The sequence below is a fragment of the Eumetopias jubatus genome, unplaced genomic scaffold (genome assembly GCF_037043125.1).
Source record: "Eumetopias jubatus isolate StellerSeaLion01/CBP00866 unplaced genomic scaffold, mEumJub1_p1.0 scaffold_10, whole genome shotgun sequence".
NCBI classification, from domain to species: domain Eukaryota; kingdom Metazoa; phylum Chordata; class Mammalia; order Carnivora; family Otariidae; genus Eumetopias; species Eumetopias jubatus.
This window is the reverse complement of record NW_028274816.1, coordinates 69,966,788-69,992,362: the sequence shown is the minus strand read 5'-3', so window position 1 is coordinate 69,992,362 and position 25,575 is coordinate 69,966,788. Positions and strand designations below refer to the sequence as shown.

Here is a 25,575-nt window from a genome sequence, read left to right as displayed (position 1 = left end):
CATATTATACAAAATATATATTGTACATTTATGTAGATAAAAATATATAGGTGTACATCAAATACTCTGTCTACATATCTATATACAGAAAATACTGTTTCCAGTGGGGTTTTTTTTTATTTAGTTTTTGTTTCCTCACCTCGACAACCCATGGAGTGGACACTATCTATTACTAACCCACTTTACAAACAATAAGACTGAGGGACACGTAAGTTAGGACCTAGCAGCCTGCCACCTGAGCCCACACGCTTAGTCAGTACTTCATGTTGACTCCATACAACATCCTCTCTACATATCACAAAAGCAACAAAAATTAACACAATGTGATAAAGGCACAGAAACAGCCGCTATAGATAAAAACAGATAACACACAAAAAAATCATTTAACATAGAGAAGCTGAGGAACTAGAGAACACAAAGATTTCTCATAAATGATGCTGGAAAAACTGCATTATTTTAAGTCAGGTTAAGTCCACTTTTCACATCATCCACCCAAATAAAAACTAGAAGGGAAAAAAAAAATCCCTTAAAAGAGGATAATAGGTCTCTAAGGTAAGAAGAATCAAGAAAAAAAGATGGACAGTTCGAACTATGTAAAAATGTTAAAGGGCTGCATGTTTTTTTAAAAATTCATTTTAAAAAGGTGACCAGTAGGCTGGGAAAAATAACTGGCGAAAGTATTGCAAATAAATCTTATCAAAAACCTACATAAACTAGCAAAAAAGAAAAAAAAAGCATTAAGATCCTAACAGATGAGCAAAAGAGACAGTACAATTTGTAAACACACATGTGAAAAAACCGTTCAACCTAACTATATTAAAAGAAATGCAAAATTACAAAGGGCTTCTGTTTTGCCTATTTTTTTAAAAATGATATCACCGTTGGTGGAGCAGATGAAATCAAAGGGGCATCTCACACAAGAGTGTTGATAGAGAGTAATTCAGCACTGTTAAAATAAATGTTCATGCTCCTTCTACCTAGTAATCCCATGTCTGAGAATCTACTCTACAGATATGATCCAGAAACCTGGGGAAAATCATACGGACAACGTAGTTACTGAAAGGGGCCCCTGAAATATTATTCATAATAGCAAGAAAACAAACAATGAAAAAAGAAAACAACCCAATTTTTAAGAACAGGGAATATTAAGTAATTTATGGAACAATCACTGACTAGAACATTATACACCATTAAAAATAATCATGAAACTAATAACATTAAAAAAAATCCTATGCCATAATATCTAGTTGTACAAGTAGAAAGAAATATAGAAATTTTAAGTTGTTTGAGGGGGTGGGGTTAAGTCACTATTTTCTCTAATTTCTCAATTTACTGTGGATTTAGAAATACCTGAGTCCCAATCCCAGGTGCACCACTCCACCGAGTTACAAAATCTTTCTATGCCTCAGTTTCCTTGCCTATAAAGGGAAGACCATAAATGTAGCCACTTCGTGGGAGTGTCTTGAGAATCAAATGAGAGAACTTGACCGCTGTGCCTATCACCTATCAAAAATGTTGTTCTTGGGCGCCTGGGTGGCTCAGTTGGTTAAGCGACTGCCTTCGGCTCAGGTCATGATCCTGGAGTCCCGGGATCGAGTCCCGCATCGGGCTCCCTGCTCAGCGGGGAGTCTGCTTCTCCCTCTGACCCTCTTCCCTCTCGTGCTCTCTATCTCTCATTCTCTGTCTCTCAAATAAACAAATAAAATCTTTAAAAAAAAAAATGTTGTTCTTGTCATATGACAAAGTGTTAACATGTTTGTGTGTGGGGGGGGCGCTGAAATGAGGAAGCTACTTCATACACATAGCATCTATTTTCGCTTGAAAGTTTAGTATGGTTAATTTTGTGCTCCCTCTCCTTTCATGGGTTTCTCCTGCTTAGACAACACTTACTTGTAAACCCACTTACCGATGGGAATATTAAAGGGAGTGAAACATCTACTCTCAACTAGAACCATGTAAAGATACATCGTCTATGGGCTCAGTGGTAAAGGAACAAAACAGAGCCATATTAGTCCTGCAGTAGAAGCAGCAAACGTGTCTTTTTTACCTTTGCATTCTAAGGAGAGGGGGAAAATCACATTGTTCGAGTAAACTTAAAACATCAACTTTCTGCATTACTGAGCTAAATATTTTATTCTAACAAGAAATCAGAGGAAAAAGGGGAAAAAACCCTAAAAACTTCATTTCTAGAAAATAGAATGGTGAAGAGACATTTCAAAGTAGCCTGTGCCTTTGGCTGGGGCGAGGGCAGGGGTGGGGCCTGGGGGGATGGTTAGTGCAAAATACTGTCTAAACAGAAACCATATAATAAGTAACTTCCTAGAAAAGCCTCTATCTTTGTCATATCTTTGAAGTTCTGCCATATAGGCCTCATAAGCACAATGTTTGGCCCAGATACTAAGCTCTGGGACATTATCAGGCCCTCTGCAAGATGGGAGGGCATACTCCACAGTACTGATCTTCAAGGGGAGAGGGCTCTAGAACCTTCCGGGGGGGCCTAAGAACCAGTCAACTGGGTGGTTCTCTCCACGGGACTTCATACGTCCCACTCTTGGCAAAAAGAATGCACAGAAGCAGCCCTATTCGCCTTGGTTGTGAAAACAGATCTCCACTCCACACTCCACACCCACAGAGAGGATTTCTTTTCCCAAAAAACTATACATTAACTTAAAGTCAGCATTAATGATCTTTACTTTGCAAGATGAAAAAAGTAACAGGCAGGGAAAAAAGACTATTTTTTCAAGATGTCAGAAGGTGAGTTTCAAATTCATTTTTAACCCCCAGAAAGCATGTATGTAGCATTAACTTATGTAGTCCTTGAATCACATACACACACACAAAATGTGTTCATCAGGCCTTAGTCATATCAGGATTCACTGGGTATGTCAGACATTATACCTAAAGTAGAAGAACCTCTTCCCCCGGAGAGAGTTATTCTTCTAAGTTTTCCATCCCCATCTTAAATAATAACCAACTATGTACTTACTGCAAAGGCTTTGGCTTCTCGTGCCTCCTGGGAGCTGCTGACCTCAATCAGCAAGTCAGCCGCACTATTCTGGGGTTTGGTGCTGGCCAGGGAGGAAAACCACACTCAAGGGGCCTGGGCAGTGAGCATTTGAGCAATGCTTCACTCAGGAAGCAGGCGGGCTCTGGGCTCCAAGCTTCTGACAGCCTCCCTCCAACCCCTCCCCGCTCCGTCTCCCTCCCTCCCTCTTGATCTCACGATCTTGATCTCTCTCTCTCTCTCTCTCTCTCTCTCTCTCACACACACACACACACACACACACACCAACAGTGCAAAATCACTTCTATCCCACTGGTTCCTGAATACTTAATTTGTACCTCTCTAGAACATCAGGATTTAAAGACATAGGCTGACTAGTTTCTTGCAGTTTCAAACCTGAGATATCAAACAGAAAAAGAAGAAGAACAAGAAAAAGCCAAGCTGTCTTCAAAGGTGAGTTTGCCCTGAAACCTCAGGGCCCCTCACTTGCCATAACCTGTGGGTTGTACAGTGTTCTAAGTGGGATAGGGAAGCCAGGTTATGATCAGGAAGCATTTCAAAGCCGGCAGTTCTAGTGAGCTGACTAAAAACGTTCTCAGAGATAAAGCATCTAAACCTCCAAGCCGCTGGTAATTTGTTGTAATTTCCTTTTTTCATTCTAAATATTTTCATACCTAATTTTGAATTCAGAGAGTTTCCAGAATTATATGAGCACTCTCGCAAAACCTGAGGTCCACGTTCCCTGCTACTATGGATGGTCTACACGCCCTAATGACGAGGAGATCACCCGTAAAAACATGGAAGAAATTCGTGAAGGTAAACAAGCAACATGTCTTCTATCTACACTCACAAAGAACTGCAGTCATCGGGGCTAGGCTGGGCTTAGTCACTGCCATAAATTGGAGTTTACTTGCGATTTTACTGGATAATAGGTGTGAAAAGTGGCCAAGTATCCCTTACATGGCAGAGAGCTCTTACTTAGGAGGCAGTATGAGTTTGCAGAGCCTCCGGGACACTGAATCCACCCCTCATAGGCAGACTTTGCCTCTCTAATGGCAGATCACAGTAAGGACCTGTGGTCATGCAGCTTAGAGCTGGCCACCCCTGTGAGAGCTGTTATTACAATGGTGGCCCCATGCCACCCTGGCAAACGCTGCTACCTTTGGTGGCCTTCTCTCTTTGCCTTAAAGCAAGAGACACAATGCATGGGACCTGTTCTCACTGAAGAATATCCACCTTCCCGGGGAATAAAGGGACCTAACTCATCCGGGTGCCCGACCCCTGGGCACAGCACCATGGCAGAGACAGGAGATGGTGTGGTTGGGACTCTGCAAGTGACAAAAGTCCCAACCCAACCTCGCTTAAGCAAAAGAGCAAATTTATTGGCTTGACTAACTGGAAAGTCTAGGGATGAATTCAAGCTGGCTTTAAGCCAGGAGACCTGGAGTTTCCAAAGTCATCAGGAATCTGCTTTCATCACCTTTCGGCTCTGCTTCCCCAAGTTTGATGCATTCAAATATGGTGCTCTTGGGATGGGAAAGCCTTTCCCGGTAGCATTCCATGATGAGAAGTCTGTGGCATTCAAGACCAAGAAGATAGGCACTCCTCAGAAAAGAAACCTCAGCATGAGACACTGTCCAGCCCCGTGGCAAGGAAGGACCTGGGTGACCGACAGCCCCTCTAGTTATAAGAAGAGCAGTCCCTAAAAGCAAAAAAAAAAAAAAAAAATGCTGGACAGGCAAAAAGATACAAGCTAGTGCCTTAGATTAAGCCTTTCATGTGATTGCATCTTAATTTCCCAATTAGACTGTAAATCTATTATCAGAAGGACGTACACAAAGTGTTAAGAGTGGGCTATCTGAGTATTGTGGATCATTTATTTTTTTAAATTCACACTGTATCTTCTAAATTTTCTAAAAATAATAAAAATTATTAAATTGTACAATAACAATACATCAAAATAAGTTATTGTATGCTAAACAAATCCTGCTTACAAGCAAAAATATGTATAGAATATCTATGAATAAATCTGGTAAAGAAATTACAATCGCCCCCCAAAAATCTACAACATTTTACTGAACAACAGAAGAGAGGACTGGATTAAAAAACATACCATGATATTCCAATGAGATATTCATTCTCCACAAAATAATTATATACATGTATTGTAATTCCAACAAAAATTCTAACAGGATTAAGAGGTGTGAAAAACTGCTTTATAAAACTATCCTAAAATGCACCTGGTAGAATAATTGATTCTTCTCTATAAAAGATATAGAATAATTTATTCTTCTCTGTAGAAGAAAATTATTGAAAAAATATGAAAAGGGACTTGTACTGCCAGATATTAAAAACAGACCAGAGAAGTAAAATAATTGCAATGTTGTGGTTCAGGAATAGAAACATCATCAATGGATCACAACAAAACCCAAAAATAAGAATCAAGATAAAAATAACATTACTAATCTGAGGATAAAAAATGGATTGTTTTTAAAAATGGCACTGGGAAAATTGGCTAATCATTTGGAAAAAAAAAAAAGACTCCTACCTCATACCGTGTCCCCAAATGATTTCTGATAGAATAAAAATTTAAGTGGCAAAAAAAAAAAAAGAAGCATTATCAGAACTAGAAGGAAAGAGAGGAGATTGTATATCTGAACAAGGCGAGAAAGGTCTCTCTGAGCCCACATACAAAGGCAGAATACATAAAAAAAGAAACAGATCTGACTTTGAAAATAAAAAACCTCTGCAAACAATGAAAATCCTATAAATAAAACATAAATGCCAATGACAAAATGAGACAACCATCTCTGCACAACCTTTGGGTCAGTTATTCCATTTGTAGGAATGTATCCTATGAAAATAATCATGAATGAATGCAAAGCTGCATGTGCAGGAGTTACAAGCTTATCCTTGATTGTAACAATGACAATAAAGTAAATAATTAAAAGTCTAATTGGTTACATTATGGTATATCCATGTAATTAAACATCATGCAGCCATTAGAAGTAATAGTATATCAATACTCCCTATGACATAGATGTAAAAATCCTTAACAAAATACCAACAAACCAAATCTAGCAACATATATAAGGGATTATATACCATGACCAAGTGGGGTTTATCCCAGGAATTCAAGGTTGGTCCAACATATGACAACCAATCAATGTAATACACCATCCTAACAGAATGAAGGACAAAACCACAGGATTGTCCCAATAGAGGCAGAAAAATCATTTCACAAAATCCAATGCACTTTCATAATAAAAATATTCAATAAACCAGGAATAAAAGGGAAACTCCTCAACCTGATAAAGGGCAACTATAAACATCACACTTAATGGTGAAAATCTGAAAACTTTCCTCTAGCAACAGAAACATCTCTGCTCTAAAAAAAAAAAAAAAAGAAAGAAAGAAAAAAAAGAAAAGAAGAAGAGAAACATCTCTGCTCTCACCACTTCTGGTTAGCATTATATTGGAGTCTTTGGCCAGGGAAATTGGGCAATAAAAAGAAAGGCATCCAGATTGGTAGGAAAAGTATAACTATCCCTATCATCTAATGATCTTCTATGTAGAAAATCTCAAAAAAAATCTATAACAAAACAGAGCTAATAAACTTGTTCAGCAAGGTCACAGGATACAAGATCATTATATAAAAATCATTTTCAATTCTATACATTTGCAATGAACAATCCAAAATATTAAGAAAGCAATTCTATTTACAATAACACCCAAAGGAAAAGAATACTTAGTAATATATTTAACAAAATACGTGCAAGAGTTGTACACTAAAAACTATAAAACATTGAAAAACATTAAAGAAGTGTTAAATGGACAGACATCTCATGTTCATGTATTTTACGACTTAAGAGGGCAATACTCCTCAAATTGATCTACAGATTCAATGCAATCCCTACCAAAATTCCAGTTGCTCTTTTTACAGAAACTGACAAGCTAATTCTATAACTCATATGGAAATGCAAGGGACTCAGAATAATCAAAACAATCTTGATAAGGACAATGAAGTCGAAAGATTCACACCTCCAAATTTTAAAGATTTTATTTATTTATTTGAGACAGAGAGAATGAGAGAGAGAGAGAGAGAGAGAGAGCGCGCACATGAGAGGGGGGAGGGTCAGAGAGAGAAGCAGACTCCCTGCTGAGCAGGGAGCCCGATGCGGGACTCGATCCAGGGACTCCAGGATCATGACCTGAGCCGAAGGCAGTCGCCCAACCAACTGAGCCACCCAGGCGCCCCGCACTTCCCAATTTTAAAACTTACTACAAAGCTATCACAATCAACACTGTGTAGTATTGACACAAGGACAGACATAGGTAGATCTGTAAAACAGAACTGACAGTCCAGAAATGAACCCATACATTTATGGAAGGTGATTTTTCACATGAGTGTCAAGACCATTCAATGGGGTAAGAATAGTCCTTTCAATAAATGGTGCTGGGGCAACTGGATATCCATATACAAAAGAATGAAACTAGACTCCTATTTCATATCATATACAAAATTACCTCAAAGATGTAACAGCTAAAAATATAAAAATCTTAGAAGAAAACCTAAGTGTAAAACTTCATGACCTTGTTTTCTTATGTTTTCTTAGAGATATTAAACACAAGCAACAAACAAAAAATTATATGAACTGGCCTTTATAAAAATTAAAAACTTGGGGGTGCCTGGGTGGCGCAGTTGGTTGAGCGACTGCCTTCAGCTCAGGTCATGATCCTGGCGTCCCGGAATCGAGTCCTGCATCCGGGTCCCTGCTCAGGAGGGAGTCTGCTTCTCCCTCTGACCCTCCTCCCTTTCATGCTCTCTGTCTCTCATTCTCTCTCTCAAATAAATAAATAAAATATTAAAAAAAAATTAAAAACTTTTGTGCTTCAAGGGGCAGCAAAAAGATAACCCACATAATGGAAGAAAATATTTGCAAATCATATATCCAATATATGGGTCTGTTCTCCAGAACGTGTAAAGAACTCTTGCAACTCAATAATAAAAGGACAAATAACTAACAAATGGGCAAAGGATTCAAACAGACATCTCTCCAAAGAAAACATAAAATATACAAATGGCCAATAGAGATAGGCAAATCAAAGCTACAATGCACACCTGCTAGTGATGGGTACAGCCAAACAGATGATAACAAGTGTTGACAAGGTTGTGGAGAAATCAGAACCCTCATTCATTGTTTGTGGGAACATAAAATGGTGTGACCACTGTGAAAAAACAATTTGGCAGTCCCTCAAAAAGTTAAGCACAGAGTTACCATTATGGCCCACGATTCTACTCCTTGACCCTAAAAAACTGAAAATAAGAATTCAAACAGAAATCTGTACATGAATATTCATAGTAGCACTATTTGGGATAACCAAACGGTGGGGGGGAAAACCCAAATATTCATCAACAGATGAATGGATAAACATAATGTACATCCATACAATGGGATATTATTATCAGTAAAAAGGAATAAAGTAAAAAATAATAAAGGAAAGAAATGCTCATACATGCTACAACATAGATGAACCTCGAAAATTGAGGTGAAAAAAAACAGACACAAAAAGCCACATACTCTATGGGTACATCCATATGAAATTTCCAGAATAGGCAAGTCATAAACACAGAAAGTAGATTAGTGGTTTCCATGAGATGAAGGGAGGGGCACAAGGGGGGAGTGACTGCTGACAGCTCCAGGATTTTTTTGGGGGGGTAACGAAAATGTTCTGGAATTTGATAGTTGTGACTGTTGTGCAAGTTTGTGAATATACAAGAGAATCACCATACTGTACACTTGAAACGGTGAATTTTATTGTAGGTGAATTACATCTCAATTTCTAAAGTAATACTGTGAAATATTTGATGATATGGAATAATGATAATATATTTAGTGGAAAATAGACTATAAATGGTATATATGGTAGGAGGCCATATTTACTTAGGTAAAAGAAAAAGAGCCTTAGAGAAACTTTATATATTAAAAATGGCTATTCTTGGCACCCTTGTTGAAGATCAGTTGGCTGTAGATGCATGGATTTATGTCTCAGGTCTCTATTCTATTCTATTGGTTTATATGTCTGTCTTTATGCCAGTACCATACTGTTTTGATTACTATAGCTTTGTATTATATTTATGCCCTCCATTTCTTTTTTCTTTAAATTTTTTTATTGTTATGTTAATCACCATACATTACATCATTAGTTTTTGATGTAGTGTTCCATGATTCATTGTTTGTGCATAACACCCAGTGCTCCACGCAGAACGTGCCCTCTTTAATACCCATCACCAATATCCTTGATGAACATGGATGCAAAAATTCTCACCAAAATACTAGCCAATAGGATCCAACAGTACATTAAAAGGATTATTCACCACGACCAAGTGGGATTTATCCCTGGGCTGCAAGGTTGGTTCAACATCTGCAAATCAATCAACGTGATACAATACATTAACAAAAGAAAGAACAAGAATCATATGATCCTCTCAATAGATGCAGAAAAAGCATTTGACAAAGTACAGCATCCTTTCTTGATCAAAACTCTTCAGAGAATAGGGATAGAGGGTACATACCTCAATATCATAAAAGCCATCTATGAAAAACCTAGAGTGAATATCATTCTCAATGGGGAAAAACTGAGAGCTTTCCCCCTAAGGTCAGGAACGCAGCAGGGATGTCCACTCTCATCACTGCTATTCAACATAGTATTAGAAGCCCTAGCCACAGCAGTCAGACAACAAAAAGAAATCAAAGGCATCCAAATCAGCAAAAAAGTCAAACTCTCATTCTTTGCAGATGATATGATACTTTGTATTATATTTTATTTTATTTTAAGATTTTATTTATTTATTTAGAGAGTGAGAACATGAGCGGGAAATATGATGCCCCATCTTTGTTCTTCTTTCTCAGGATTGATTTGGCTATTCATATTTTCTTTGTGGTTCCATATGCATTTTAGAATTTTTTTTTATTTCTACAAAAAAATACCACTGGGATTTTGATAGGCTTTGCAATGAATCTGTAATGGGGAAAGGGTAGGTTTTTTTTTCAACAAATGGTGTTGGAGAAACTAGATACCCACATGCAAAAGAATGAGATTGGACCCTTAAACTATACATCAAATTAACTCAAAATGGATTAAAGACTTAAACATAAGACCCAAAACTATAAGACCCCTAGAAAAAAACAGGGCAAGACCTTCATGACATTGGTCTTGGTAATGATTTCATCCATATGACACCAAAACCACAGGCAACAAAAACAAAAATAAACCAGTAGAACTCTATCAAACTAAAAAGTCTTCTGCACACAAAGGAAAAACAATCAACAAAGTAAAAAGGCAACCCACAGGATGGGAGAAAATATTTGCAGACCATAAATCTGATAAGGGGTTAATCTCCAAAATATACAAGGATCTCTGACAATTCAATAGTAAAAAAACAAAACAACCCCCCCCAATACTTGGTAAAAAGATGCACTAAGGACTTTGAATAGACATTTCTTCAAAGACATACAAATAGCCAACAGATATGGGAAAAAAGGGTCAACACCACTAATCGTCAGGGAAATGCAGATCAAAATCACAGTGAGATATCACCTCACACCTGCTGGGATGACTATTATAAAAAACAAAACAAAAACCCGAAACACAGTGTTGGTGAGGATGTGGAGCAGTTGGAACTCTTGTACATTACTGGTGAGAATACAAAATGGTGCAGCCACTATGGAATAGTGTATAGAGGTTCCTCAAAATATTAAAAATAGAACTACCATATGATCCAGCAATCCCATTTCTGGGTATTTATCCAAAAGAATGGAAAACAGGACCTCTAAGAGATATTAGCACTCCTGTGTTTACTGCAGCACTATTCACAATAATGAAGATGTGGAAACAACCTGAATGTCCATTGACAGATGAACGGATAAAGAAGATGTGAAATATACATACGATGGAATAGTATTCAGCCTTAAAAAAGAAGGTAATTCTGCAATGTTTAACAACCTGGATGAACCCTGAGGACATTCTGCTAAGTGAAATAAAGGAGTCACAGAAAGACAAAAACTGCATGATTCCACTTACGTGAGGTATCTAAAATAGTCAAATTCATAGAATCAAAGAGTGGAATGGTGGTTGCCAGGGGCTGAGGGAAAGGGGAAATGGCGAGTTACTAATCAATGAGCATAAAGTTTTAGCCAAGCAAGATGCATAAATTCTAGAGATCTGCTATACAATAGACCTATAGTCAACAATAATATATTGTACACTTAAAAAATTGCTAAGAGGGTAGAGTTCATGTTAAGTGTTCTTATCACAATAAAATAAAATTCTATAAAATAAATTACTAAAAAGAGACATTTATCTCTGGTTGGTAGTGTTAACTTCCTTTGATTTAAAGATTCTTCTCCACTAATTGTAATGAATATGTAGGAGTTTTATAATTTAAAAAATACTATTTAAGCATAAGAGCAATTATCTGTCATTATTTGTGACTGATGGCTGATATTGCAGAAAGGTAAGTTCATTTGACCCAAGGAAGACTTTCTTAATTGCAGAAGTGATTAAAGCCTGGATGAGATGTCCTTTGCAGAGACCATGAAATCTCTACTCTTGGATGGTCTAAGAAGAGGGTAAGATGCTGGCCTACAATGGCATGTTCAGATGCTCATTTGCATGGAGGCTGGGCAGTGTCAGGGTGGTCTGGCTCCAAAAGCTGGATCAATGAATCCAGACCAATGCTGAAGAAACCTCTGTGCAGGCTGAGCTCCTAAGTGCTTCAGTAGGAAACCTGTCAGCTCTCCACAGAACAGAATTTCCTAAACCTTAACCAAAAATCAAAGCCTAAAAATGCTCTGTTTTGGTCTTGCAAAATAAATTTATCAACTCTAAAAATAACAAGGACAAAGCCAAAAGATGAAAGTGACTCTGAATGGGTTTCAAAGACATGGGTGTCAAATTTTTGCAAAGACTGTTACAGTCGGATCCTTAGGACTTTGGCATTAGCAGAGAAGTACCCAGGAGAATTTCTTACGATGCTGCGTGAAAGGACACATGTCCAGGGGCGAAAATGGTGAAGATCTTACCTTCATGGGTCTCTAAGCTTCATCCAGCCAGCAACAGATCCAGTGTTTATTACTGGAAAATGAGTATAAATATAAATTGTTTATCTGATGAATTCAGTGGTCATAATGAATACGTTAATCCACTAAATACAATCTGAAACTTAACATTTGCATGCAGTGTAGAAATATGTTGCCCTTCTTTGTAAATATCTATAAAGCCTGACCGTAAACACTCATTCTAAGAGGAACCTGACTTCTATGTTAACCTAACCATCTCTTTCGATGACTTTTTAATTTAGTTCTAAAGCATAACATTTCACTGTGAGAAATTGCACAGAGAGAAGTAATTACAGAAGGAGGCACAGTGTACTGGACAAGTGGTGGTTAGTGAAGTTGGCCTTCTTCTGAGCTATGCAGCAAGGTTCATCACATCCTCCCCAAAGAAAACATAAAGGGGGGGCTCTTTCTGCAAATGCAGAGCTAAGGAACAAGAAGTTTGCTGGCTTACAAGTTACCATACGCTGATGTTTTCTTTTTGAAAGGCACTCCTGGGGTGCCAGATCAATTTGCACGCCTGAATTCTGAGAGGTCACGTAGCCAAGAGGCATGTCTGGCTCTGGGGATGGACCCTCTCTACTGTTCTCCCACCCCGGCACTGACCACCTTCTGCGTCAAGTGATACACCTGCCACCCACACTTCACTTCCCTCCCGGGCGGGAGTGAGAATGCTGAGCGAGGCTACGCATATGTTTGAATTTGTTTAATTAGCCAGGAATAGGAAAGCAGCAACTCTTTTGGTTTCCAAGCAGATGTGAAACTAATTTTGGGAAAGAACAAGAGCCCCAGAGAGTCTGAAGAATGACTCAGCCTCAGTCCCTCACAAGTACCATCACACTTGGGGACGTGCCCATCAGCAATTCTACTGCCATCAGGATTCTGAATCTGAACGAGGGCTCCCAGACCTCTGTTCTTCTTCTGGTTGTCTCACTACCACCTTCCCTCCCAGCCTGGTGTGCTCCCTAGTCTCAGGTTTTTTTCCCTCCCCTGCCAGACTCACGGCCTCCCACTGCCCATTTGAACACCAAAATCCTTCCACCATGCTCCCACCAGCCCCTGGATGCCTTTACTCTGGCCCTGCTGGGTCAGCCACCAATCAGGGACTCCCAAATCACACATTCTTTGTTCCTGACATGGGTCTCCAAATGGAACTATAAAGACAGAACCTGCCTGAGGCCATGTGGCCCTAGTTATCTCTGAGCAATTGATTTATTTAACTCTAACGGGCTTCTTGTTGAACCTTCCAAAAAAGCATTTATGTTAAGAATATCTTGGTCGGGCGCCTGGGTGGCTCAGATGGTTAAGTGTCTGCCTTCGGCTCAGGTCATGATCCCAGGGTCCTGGAATCGAGTCCCGCATCGGGCTCCCTGCTCCTTGGGAGCCTGCTTCTCCCTCTGCCTCTCTCTCTCTGTCTGTCTCTCATGAATAAATAAATAAAATTTAAAAAAAAAGAAAATATCTTGGTCAAGTTTCATTCAGAAAGGGAGGGTCATTAGCTTAACTATGAGCAGGGGTCAAGCATTCTTCTCCAAGTCAACCTCAGCATTAACAAAGCTGATCTCCGATCTCCGTGGGTCTGATTCCTGACTTGTGTTTCTTCCTTTCTTTTTTTTTTTAAGATTTTATTTACTTATGAGAGAGAGAGAGAGAGAGAGCATGAACTGGGGGAGAGGCAGAGGAAGAGGGAGAAGCGGACTCCCCACTGAGCAGACAGCCTGACACGGGGCTCGATCCCAGGACCCCAAGATCAAGACCTGAGCTGAAGGCAGACGCTTAACCCACTGAGCCACCCAGGTACCCCCAACTCATGTTTCTTTGCTGATTTTGAACTATATTTGTGATGGTGGGGGTGGGGAAGAATGATATCAACAGTAATTTTCCAAACCCCCAACAACCACCTTTGATCTCTGGTCCCACCTTCCCCTTTGTGCAAAGAGGGCCTTCCCTAAATCCACAGTAAGTGGAAAGAAGAAATGAATACAGATAAAAGCATCAGTTGATGAGATGAAAACATTTTTTTAGAATGGTCTTGAAGATTAAAAAAACTGAAATTAAAAACAAGAGAGAAGATGTAATTACATGTAATTACATTTCGCCTTGTAAACTAGGCGAAACAGATAATTTTCTAGGAAAACACAGATTACCAAAATTAACTCAAGGAGAAACAAGCAGTCACACAGAGAAAAGGCAAAGGAAAAGAAAAGGCAATTCACCAATGGAAAAATACTAATAAAGATGTAAAAAGATGCTTAGTCTACCTAGTATCCAACAAACATGAACTAAATCAATGTAATATTTTTAAGTCCATCTCACTGACTAATATATTTGAAAGGGATAAAAGTGTTCAGCAAAAATGTGGGAAATGCACACTTTCACACACTTGTGTGTATGGCTCCTGGGAGACAGCTGGAGTGGAGATTGTAAAGGAGACTTTTCATATTTTACTCCATTTCTATATTTGAATTTTTGTAAGAATGTGTTTTTTGTTTTATACCTGAAATTTGAACAGTGGAATTCCTAAGTCCGTATGCACAAGGATTGATACCAAAATATTTATTGTATATTTAAGATTGGAGGACAAAGTAATTTGAAATGAGGATATAGATCATAAAGTAGTTTATGGATCTTAAACATGGGTAAAGAAAAGGAGAAATAGCAAAATAAGCAGCAAAGTACAGACTGGGTGTGATATAGAAAACCACACATGCAAAAACATTAGCTCCCTGAGGACAAAAACTCTGTTCTATTCACTGCATATCCCTCTGCCCCCCCGCAGAGTGCCCAGTGCAGAACACTTAGTAAATGTTTGTTAAATAAATGAAAGAAAAAATGGAACTAAAGAATACCGGAAGGTACTCTGGGAATTTTGATTTCAAAAGAAACAAATGAAATAATTCTGTTCACATATATTTCACAAATTTGAAATGTAAAATTATTTTCACTGGAATCCTGTTATATTCTTAATATAATCATTAAGTTTGGAATTTATACTTGCACTGGTCATTTTTCTGCAGCTGACCTTCGATTAAAAGAATATGGTTCATCTTTGTTAGTCTTGTTACTGTGTTTTCACAATATATTGTCATAATACTCATAAGCTGGTGTTTATATTTGTTAAAATTCACAATTTTCACCTTTTTGTATTTTGTAGCATTATTATCAGTTCAGGAAAATTAACATAGCAAAGTGGTTTAATGAAATGTAAAAGTCAGGTTCCAAGTGATATAAATATGATGCTTAACAATGATAAGATCATTATTGAACAGGACTAAAATGCAAGATGGAGAGATGTGTGCCCTGTATGTCAAGTGATATGCCACATAGGCAGTTAAGAAAGGGAAGTGCAAATAGGAGGTACACTGGCAAAGGCTGAAAAATTGGAATTTATTGGACCATTCCTTCATTTGCTCCTAAGGCTAGAGCACTTCACTGTTTTTATGAAGCTTCTGAAGCAGTGGCCATAAACCACAAATGCCTTCCATGTCACTTTCAAACAAATTACAATGGCCTCTTTGGTAAACCAACCAAGTTCTGCCTCAAGGGCAAAATAATGTTTCTCAGTGCAAAACCAATGCTTTCGTCACCAAAGGAAAAAAGCAAAACTACTGAAGCATTGTTTAGAGTTGCCCTCCTCAAAGATAAAACACATGCAAACACACATTAATGAAATGTCGTTAAGAATAGCCCCAAAGGGCGCCTGGGTGGCTCAGTCGGTTAAGCGTCTGCCTTCGGCTCAGGTCATGATCCTGGAGTCCCGGGATCGAGTCCCACATCGGGCTCCCTGCTCAGTGGGGAGTCTGCTTCTCCCTTTGCCCTTCACTCTGCTCGTGCTCTCTCTCTCAAATAAATAAATAAATAAATTTAAAAAATAGCCCCAAAGTCAATGATACATGTTTTGGTCAGCAAGAAACAGAACAAGATATTAGCAAAATTCCTCTATCAAATAATGCACCGAACATCAAGGAATATCAATGGCATGCCATGTGGAAGAGGAACTGTGAGCTTCTGTGTGGGCTGCCAGATAATTTCAATTTACCATTGATCGGAACCTCTGTGGATGACTCAGTACCTTTCATGTGTGAGGGTCAGATTTGAGGGCCAAGGTATGCAGTGGAGAAGGAGCCCAGAGACCTGTTAAGTAGGCAGCCAGGAAGAAAAGGAGCTGCTCTACAGAATAATCACACTGAATGCCAATCTACACCACTGCTGTTTTTCTCCAAGAACGGCTGATGATCTAAGTAATCTGATCTTCATTTGGTACTGAAAAAAAGGATAAACATTTTGAATCAAACTACAGTCACGGACAATCTGTCTTTTGAATGTGCAGTAGGCCAGGGAGTACCAGGGTTTGCTTTCTACTCTGCAATACACTGCCTGTTAAGGCGAAAGGTACTCACATGGATATGAGAAATGAGGAACAATATAAAACTATCTCTTCGTGACACTGAGAAGGCCAAAAAGGCCATTTCTATGATCTCAAAGGACTGGCTTGCATAGTTTATGTCAGAAATCAATATTTGGAACAGCCTGAATCTTGGCCAAAATATCGTGACTTTTTTTTTTAATGCTAGAATGTTGGGATAACTCGGTTATGACCAAACTGCAATATAAGTAGCTAAGTCTCCATGAGTTTGACTCCCCCAGTAGTTGACAGTTTTCATTACAAATTAAATGAATTTTTCATATATTATTGCATCCTTTAAAACTACCCTGAAATGCAGCAAAGCAATATAAACAAACATTTTGTGATGGCTGAACTCTCTCCTGTATGAGAGAGGAGTTAAAGCTGGAAAGCGGGACAGGGAGCAAACTTCAAACCACTTTACCTGCACTGCTGAGGTGTTTGGACTTGGTAACCCTTAGTTGGTAAGGACAATTTAAGCAAGGAAGCAAAATGAACAGGCATTTTAGAATGACTGATCTGACGTTAGTGTGAAGGACATATTTAAGGGAGTATAGCTGGAGGAAAGGAAACTGTCAGCAGGCAATTTAAACACCTTTGATGAGAAATAACAATCTAAGAGAATGACAGCAAAATTCAAAGGGGGAGGAATCCAAAGATACCTAAATGGAAATAACAGGACTTGATCACCAGTCGGATCTGGGGGAGGAAGGAGGAGTTTCCTGGTTTGGGGACAATTTGCTGAGATCGGGAAAACAGAAGGTAGGCCATGTGTACTGGTTATCTATCAGTGTGCAACAAGTTACCCACAAAATATAGCAGTTTAAAACAACCAATGTTTATTACCTCCCAGTTTCTGTGGGTCAGGAATCTAGGAGAGGCTCAGCTGGGTGGTTCAAGTTCAGGGTCTCTCATGAGTCTGCAGTGGGGATGTCAGCTGGCGCTGCATCATCTGAAGGCTTGACCAGGGCTGGAGTTGCAAGGAGTTCACTCACATGCCTGGCAAGTAAGTGCTGGTTGTTGGCAGGAGATGTCAGTTCCTTTCCAAGTGAACCCCTCTATAGGGTTGCTTAAATATCCTTCTGTTATAGCACTTGGCTTCCCCCAGATCAAGTGATCCAGGAAAGAGAACCACGAGGAGGCCACGATGTCCCTAATGACCCTGAAGTCTCACACCATCACTTCTGCCTTATTTCATTTGTTAGAAGAAGGTTATGAGGTCTGCCCACATTCAAGGACAGGGAAGACTTAAGCTCTGCCTCTTGAAAGGAAAAGTACAAAGAATATGGGTGGATAAATCTTAAAATCACCACACCACATAGGTGGATAATGAGTTCAACTCATGCTGAATTTGAAATGCTTAAGACATTCAGCTGGAAGTGTCCAGCAGATGGATAAACATACCCTTAGATAATTTATTGCTGAATTTAGCAAGAATAAAGTTGATAGAATGACAGAGTTAGAAGCAAGGTGGCAGAATTAAGGAGAAAATGAAAGATAAAGGAAGTAGGGTCAGGCTACTCCCGAAAACTTCACCCTAAGAGGAAGTCAACAGTTAGAGGTCAGAGTAGGGGATTCGGGTGGGCAAAGGTGGCAAAGGTCTTGGTAGAATCCCTTGTCGATTGACTTGGGCCAGAGGAGGGACCTTTTTACTTGAGCGAGAAGGAAAAGAAGAGAGAATGGGTGCTATCTAGTGTGGTCCTGTCTCTAGGCAAATAGATAAGGAAGAAACTATCTGTTAGGAATATAGATGCAACCCCTGGAGGAACACATCTCAAACTGGTTTGTTACCTACGTCTCCCTACCTTCTCTTGTAGGCAGACCCCTGCTACATCTCCCTGGCCTGTTGTAGGTTTGTCATTCTGACTTACCTACTTTCCTGTTCCCAAACTTCTCATAACCCCTACTCCTCCCTGGAATGGCACTTGATTGGGCTGCCTATAGACAGAGAGTGACTTCAGCTTGTCCTCAGAATCTCTCTTATGGAAAGTACCCATCAGGAGCCCTGATAGACTTGGTAACTTGGGGCCCTGCCCTGCTCCCAGTCTGTGGTCTAGTAGGACCCCTGCCTCGATCCCTAGTAGTACGGATAAGATATTAAAATATCTTTGAATCATAGTCTGTCATATTCCTCAGTGTGGATGAAACTGTTAGTGCTGGTGTTTCTGTACTAGAGCTCCATTTTAGTGTCTAGATTCTTTCATGTATTACCTTTCAGCTCCACTAAAACTTGTTTTAATACAATGTTCAATACAAATGTAGTTCCTTTTCTGTTTTTTATGGCCTCAACAAAATTTGACCAACAGTAGATGAACATTAAACTATGACAATTCATGGAAATGAATATACTGATACCAGCAAGTCCCCATTTTAGCAGTTACCATGGTGACAATGTGCACAAATGGCTATTTAAAGGTGCCATTCTTTGAAACATCTTATTAGGCACAAGATATTAAAACTAATGAAATCATGGAGAAATTCCTTATTTTTAACATCTTAATGAAGAGGGTGATTAAGCTAGTAATAATTTAGCAACTATTTTGAAAGCAACTACTCCAGGTCAAACACTTTTCTAGGATTTTTTGTTTAAGTTGTCACATTTAAAACTCAAAAAGCCACTAACAGCCAGGTATTATGTTTTCTCCTCAGGACAGTTGAGGAAACAGGGATCGGAGAGGTTATGCAATTTGCTCAAGTTCACACAACTTGGATGTAGAAAACCTGCGATTTGCACAAGATCTCACCTAAGTCCAGGCTTTTTCCAGTATCTCACATCACCCCTCCAATAATTAGTAACAAATTTTGAGTATAACTATCTTGACCTCTAACTGGATATTGCCCCCAAGGTCATTCACAGTCATATAACACCCTGCTTTATTTTCTCCAAAATAACTGACTGCAACCTGGAGTTTTCTTATTTATTGCCCATCTCCTCACTAGATTATGAACTCAATGAGAAGAGGTTCCTTGTCTCTTTTATTTCCCACTGATCATCAGTACCTAGAACATTACCTAGCACAGAGCAGGTGATAAATAAATATTTGTTGAATTAACAAATGGCTGGAAAATTCAAAGGAAGAAAAAGCACTAAAACAAATGCTTATATAAATATACATTTTTTTAAAAAAAGCATTTGACAAGTTTAAGGCAGAATTGAAATTATGATTGTTTTAAAGAAATACCCAAGTGCTTATTTGAGAAATACTGTGCTATATTTTTCCATGCGCTATTTCAGTAAAGCAGTTAGCAAACTTATAATATCATAATAGCAAAGATATGTTTCTATAATTCTGAAATTGTGTCCAAAAAGTTCCTCTTTAGAAAGACAAATACCATATGATTTCACTCATATGTGGAATTTAAGAAACAATACAAATGAACATAAGGGAAAGGAAGGAAAAATAAAATAAGATAAAAACAGAGAGGGAGGCAAACCATAAGAGACTCTTAACTATAGAAACATACTGAGGGCTGCTGGAGGGGGGGTAGGTGATGAGTATTAAGGAGGGCACCTGAAACAATAATACACTATATGTTAACTAACTTGAATTTAAATTTTTAAAAAAGTCTTTATTTTTATCAGCGAAATAAATTCAAAGCACATAGTAAATGTGGCTGGGCATGGAGCCCACTTAAGATTCTTTCTCTCTCCCTCTGCCCCTCCCCCCTTTCTCTTTCTCTCTCTCTCTCTCTCTCTCAAAAAAAAAAAAAGAGTGAATCTTCCTATACACAAATGGTACCTGCAAACCCAAGAAGAAAACCACCAAAAACCCAAAAACCCAAATAGAAAGGTGTAAAAATAATGAATGGACAGTTCACAGAAAATACAAGTGGCTCTTCAACACCTACGGTGTTCAGCATCACTATTAATAAAGGAAATGCAAATTAAAACTATAAATGTATTTTACCTATCAGTATGACAAAAATTTAAAAACTTTGATACACATCACCATGTGGGTGAGTGTATGAGAAAATTGGCACTCTCACTTTTTGCTAGTAGGTTGTATATTGATAACTTCTATGGAGGGCAGTATGGTGAGATCTATTAAATTTACAAATGCATATGTCCTTTGACAAGGCAATTCCACTCTAAGAACGTATTCTACAGATTTATTCTTTCCAGGGCTGAGAACTGGGGAGCAGGGAACAGAGGCAGAAGGTAAATGTCTTTTTACCTATATCCCCTTGTGAATATGTTGAATTTTGTATATTGTTCTTTATTACTTTATCACAAAGTGCAATTTTTAAGCTGTGTTCCTATAAAAGAAATCATATTTATTTACTCTCCCCTTCAGTTAAAGCCAAAATAGAGAAGGAAGTGCCACCTATGAAGGAAGTAGAGAAGGTCCTCACCCCCTGGGCAACAGATACAAAGACTATCTTCCAGAGACAGGAATTCACCGAACAAAATTAAGAAAGGACTACAAGAATTGATACTTCTCTAGATCTTGAGCAAGTTACAGATTTCTCTAAATTGAGTGAGAGGCGGAAGCAAGGACTGTCCTCCTGAGGGCCCTGTTCCCCCCTGAGGAAAGATAAGGGGCATCACAGAAGAGCTCATAAGACAACAGGAGGAGATGAAAAGGACACAAATGGAGGAAAACAGTCACACCATCACATGATGATCAAATGTTACACGAGGAAGAATAAGAAGTGAAACCAAAATGTTGGAAAAGTCAGTGAAACAGAAGACTCATTTGAGAAAGTGGAATAGAGGAAAACAAGGAAGAAAGTGATTAGAAAAATGTTAAATATGGAAGATAGAGATGTGACATACAGACAATTGCTAATTCTAAAGAACACAACAAAACTGATGGTATAGGGGAAAAAATTAAAGATATACAGTGAAGGAAAACTTCCCTGAATTTAAATAACTCAATCCATGGACTGAAAAAATTCATTATATACCCAGAAAAATCATTAGAGTACAATCAAGACAGGATGTGTCCTGACAAAGTTAACTGGTGCTCAAGGGCAAACAAATAACCTGCCAACGATGAAGCAGAAGCAGCAGATGACCCATAATAGGGAAGCAAGTTAAACCCTCTACAATCTCCTCTGGTCTTCTCCACAATATTAGATGATAGGAGACAAAAGAGCAATGCCAATGGAGTGTTGAATGAAAGAAGGGACTCAAGAAATCTTTATAAGTTAAGATGTCACTCATACTTAAAGGAAACAAAAAGTCATTATAAAATTAGATGGAACTCAAAGATTATAGCGCTCAAGAGTCCTTTAGAAAAATGCAGTCATAATTTAGCCAATTAAAAGTTAAATGTAGGGGTGCCTAGGTGGCTCAGTCAGTTAAGCATCTGCCTTTCAGCTCAGGTCATGGTCCCATGGTCCTGGGATGGAGCCCCGCATTGGGCTGTCTGCTCAGCAGGGAACCCATTTTTCCCTCTGTCTACTGCTCTGCCTACTTGTGCTCTCTCTCTCTGTATCAAATAAACAAATAAAATCTTTTTTAAAAAGTTAAATGTAATAATGTGCTCATTAACGTAAAGTTCACTGCATGAAACCACACTGGTTCCATCTGGCAATACAACATGCATGGTTCTCCTGAAATAAGCCAACTCATCTCCTCCTTCCACTTGTGTCCCCTACAGTCCACTCTCAACATGGCAGACATAGTGACCGTGTAACATCTTCAACAGAGCCCTCCAGTGGCTCCCCATATCACTCAGTGTGAAGTGCAGTCTGTGCACTGGTCTACAAGGCACCTGCACATGTCCTCCTGACACCTGCAACCGTGTCTCCCACACTACCCTGGAGCTCCCAGCATTCTTGCTGCCCTCAAACATTGGGCATGCTCCTCCTCAGGGTCTTTGCTCCAGCTGCTTCCTCCTCTTGGCATGATTTAACTAACTCCTTTTCTTACTCTAAGGCTTTGCTCAAATGTCATCTCTCAGTAGGACCCTCCATGACCAACCTATTTAAAATTCTAACCCATCCCTCCTGGCACCCTGGATGTCACTTTTTATCTCCATAGTTCAGCACTGGTTCTCTTCTAACATAAAATTTCATTTACTCATTTATTACATTTATTTTTTGCTACCCCCGATTGTACATACACTCTAGGGGCCAGGGATTTCTGTCTTCTTTTTCTTCACTCATATAACCCAAGCACCTAGAACAACATGTGGTTTGGGGTATTCCATATATACAAAATTAGCAGTAGCACTGAACTGGTTAAGCACAGAGTTATTTCTAAATATAATTAAGTCTATCAGCTGTAGCAACTTTTTTCTAGATATGTCTCGTGAGGCAAGGGAAACAAAAGCAAAAATAAACTATTGAAACTACATCAAAATAAAACTTCTGCACAGTGAAGGAAACAATCAACAAAACTAAAAGTCAACCCACGGAATGCGAGAAGATATGTGCAAATGACATATCCAATAAAGGGTTAGTTTCCAAAATATATAAAGAATTTATAAAACTCAACACCCAAAAAACAAATAACAAAATTAAAAAATAGGCAGAAGACATGAATAGACATTTTTCCAAAGAAGACCTACAGATGGCCAATAGACACAGAAAAGACACTCAACATCGCCGATATCACCTCACACCTGTCAGAATGGCTATAAAATCAACAATACAAGAAACATCAGTTGTTGGCAAGGATGTGGAGAAAAAGGAAACTTCTTGCACTGTTGGCGGGAATGCAAAGTGGTGCAACCACTGTGGAAAACCATGGAGGTTCCTCAAAAAGTTAATAATAGAATTATCCTACAATCCAGCAACTGCACTACTAGGTATTTACCCAAAGAATACAAAAATACTAATTCAAAGGGATACGTGCACCCCAAGGTTTATAGCAGCAGCATCTACAACAGTCAAATTATGAAACAGCCCACGCATCCATCAACTGATGAATGGATAAAAAAGTTGTTATATATGAATACTACTTAGCCATAAAGAAGAATGAAATCTTGTCGTTTACATCGACATGGATGGAGCTAGAGAGCATTACGCTAAGCAAAATAAGTCAGCAGAGAAAGACAAATACTATATGATTTCATTCATAGTGGAATTTAAGAAACAAAAACAAATGAGCAAAGGAAAGAAAAGAGAGAGGCAAGCCAAGAAACAGACTCTTAACTGTAGAGAACAATATGATGGTTACCAGAGGGGAGGTGGGTGGGAGGATGGGCTAAATAGGTGATGGGAATTAAGGAGTACACTTGTTGTGATGAGCACTGGGTATTATGTGGAAATCTTGAATCACTATATTGCACACCTGAACACTGCATGTTAACTGATTGTAATTTAAATACAAACTTTATTGTGTATTTAACTTTACTTATAAACTAAAGTTACATGGGTTAGATACAGTCACCTATCTGAGCAATGTACCATACCACAGTGGGAGGAAGCAGGAAGCAAGCACAACCATGTTCCTCATGGGAGGGAGACTAAGGGAGAAACATGACAACCAGCCATTATTGTAATGGCTCTAATCCTATAAACTCAAATCTAACCAAAGAAATCTCCCTTCCAGGACACAGGCCCACGTTGAGAAAAACTGCTGGGGGTACACTCAAAGTTGAAGAGGACAAGGATATTAAGGACAAAGGAAAGAGAAGCTCCAGATAAAAGTAGGGGAGGAAAACAGAGCCTGTACATCTCATTGAGCCCAAGGCCATGGATCTGAACACCTTGTGAGAACAACAGGAGAGAGAAACCAGGAGGCTCAAAGCTGGGAAAGTTATCCTGCCCCACCCCTTCCATCTGGCTTAACTGAAAGCAACAGAAAGGAAGTCTGGTCAAATCCCACATTAGGGTATGATAAGAAAAAGAAAATTTTGGGCAGACCAATGCCCCTACTGACAGTGAAGGCATGCTAGAGAGACAGGCTCATGAAACAGATGAAAAACTAGAACGGTATTTCTGAACAAACTGAAAGACGTGAACCTACGTATTGCAAAGGTCCACTGTGTACCTGGAAAAGTCAACTCAGAATGGCCAACACTGAAACACACTTAGTGAAACTATTAGACTTTCAAGATTTTTTTTTTAAAGTCCCTTAAAAGGCATCCAGGCAAAATAACCAAGTCGTTTATAAGGGGAAAAACTATCATCAGACTTTGATAGCAGTCACAGTATAGCAGTAACATACTGACGTACTGAAGATACTCAAAGAGGAAAACGTAAGCCAAGGATTTTATAACCAACCAGACTGTCAAGAATAAAGATCATAGATGAACAGTTTTGAACATGGAAAAACTCAGGGAAAACCATCCCTGGGGATGCTGTCTGAGGAATCTCATAGACAACAAATATGAACCAAACCAAATATCTGGAGAGGCTTCATCGTGAGAATTGGTGGGAAGCATTAAATATATATTTACCCAGAAAACTAAGGCAAAATGATTAGTCAAATAAGAAATGGTTATATATTTTGACAATGTAGATTCAGCGTATCTATCAAAAAGTACTAGATGAAAATCAACAGCCATGGGGTGGAAAACATCGTTCAACATATGGCATGAAATCCAAAGTCATACAAAGATTTGTAATTTTACTACATAAAAATTTTAAACTTTTATATGGTCCAAAACACCATAAACAAATTCAAAAAACAAACAACAGACCACATAAAAATATGTGCCATAATGCTCGTATCACACTGAAATATAAAGGGCTCTTTGAATCAATAAGGAGTTTAAAAATGAGAAAAAACACACTATAAATTATAGATATATGTGAGAGCTTGTTCACACTGATTAATAAGTTTAAAATACACAGTAAAATAATGACCTATATTTGTCAGGCTGGCAAACACTGATAATACCAAATGTGAGCAAGGGTGTGGGGAAATATTTATTTACTGAGCATACATCATGTGTAAGGACTTATGTTTGATGCTATAGATACAAATATAAGTGATATGGAAACAGTGTTCCAGTCCACAAAGAACTTATATTTTTAGGGGGTGTACAAGGGGGGAGAAGGAAATTTCTTCAATGAGTACATCATTATTTAAATGCAATTCTGATGTGCTACAAAGGAGAAATACAGGGTGCTTTGAGAGGGAGGACCTG

The 25,575-nt window shown here is 38.7% G+C and overlaps 1 protein-coding gene and 1 long non-coding RNA gene across 6 annotated transcripts in view; one reads left to right on the top strand and one right to left on the bottom strand.

Moving 5' to 3' along the window:
- SPECC1 (sperm antigen with calponin homology and coiled-coil domains 1) overlaps positions 1-25,575 on the bottom strand; it is a 272,584-nt gene that overhangs the window by 216,081 nt on the left and 30,928 nt on the right. Inside the window, exon 1 of one of the 3 annotated variants that reach the window (XM_088027946.1) lies at positions 12,091-12,140. The exons of 1 other annotated variant lie outside the window; for it this stretch is intronic. In XM_088027946.1, coding sequence (XP_087884072.1) covers positions 12,091-12,096 — 6 coding nt within the window. In that variant the 5' untranslated portion in view covers positions 12,097-12,140. Of the gene's footprint in view, positions 1-2,986; positions 3,149-12,090; positions 12,141-25,575 lie in introns of those variants that run through there. One more of the 3 variants, XM_028089511.2, reaches the window with a different exon arrangement.
- LOC114198186 (uncharacterized) lies at positions 3,273-24,996 on the top strand. Of its 3 annotated transcripts, XR_015769248.1 has the most exons (4): positions 3,273-3,457; positions 3,695-3,820; positions 13,746-13,920; positions 24,033-24,996. It is a non-coding gene; the product is annotated as an uncharacterized LOC114198186 (long non-coding RNA). The 3 variants fall into 3 exon arrangements; XR_003607049.2 differs by lacking the exons at positions 13,746-13,920; positions 24,033-24,996 and adding an exon at positions 20,824-21,972; XR_015769247.1 differs by lacking the exons at positions 13,746-13,920; positions 24,033-24,996 and adding an exon at positions 10,873-11,222.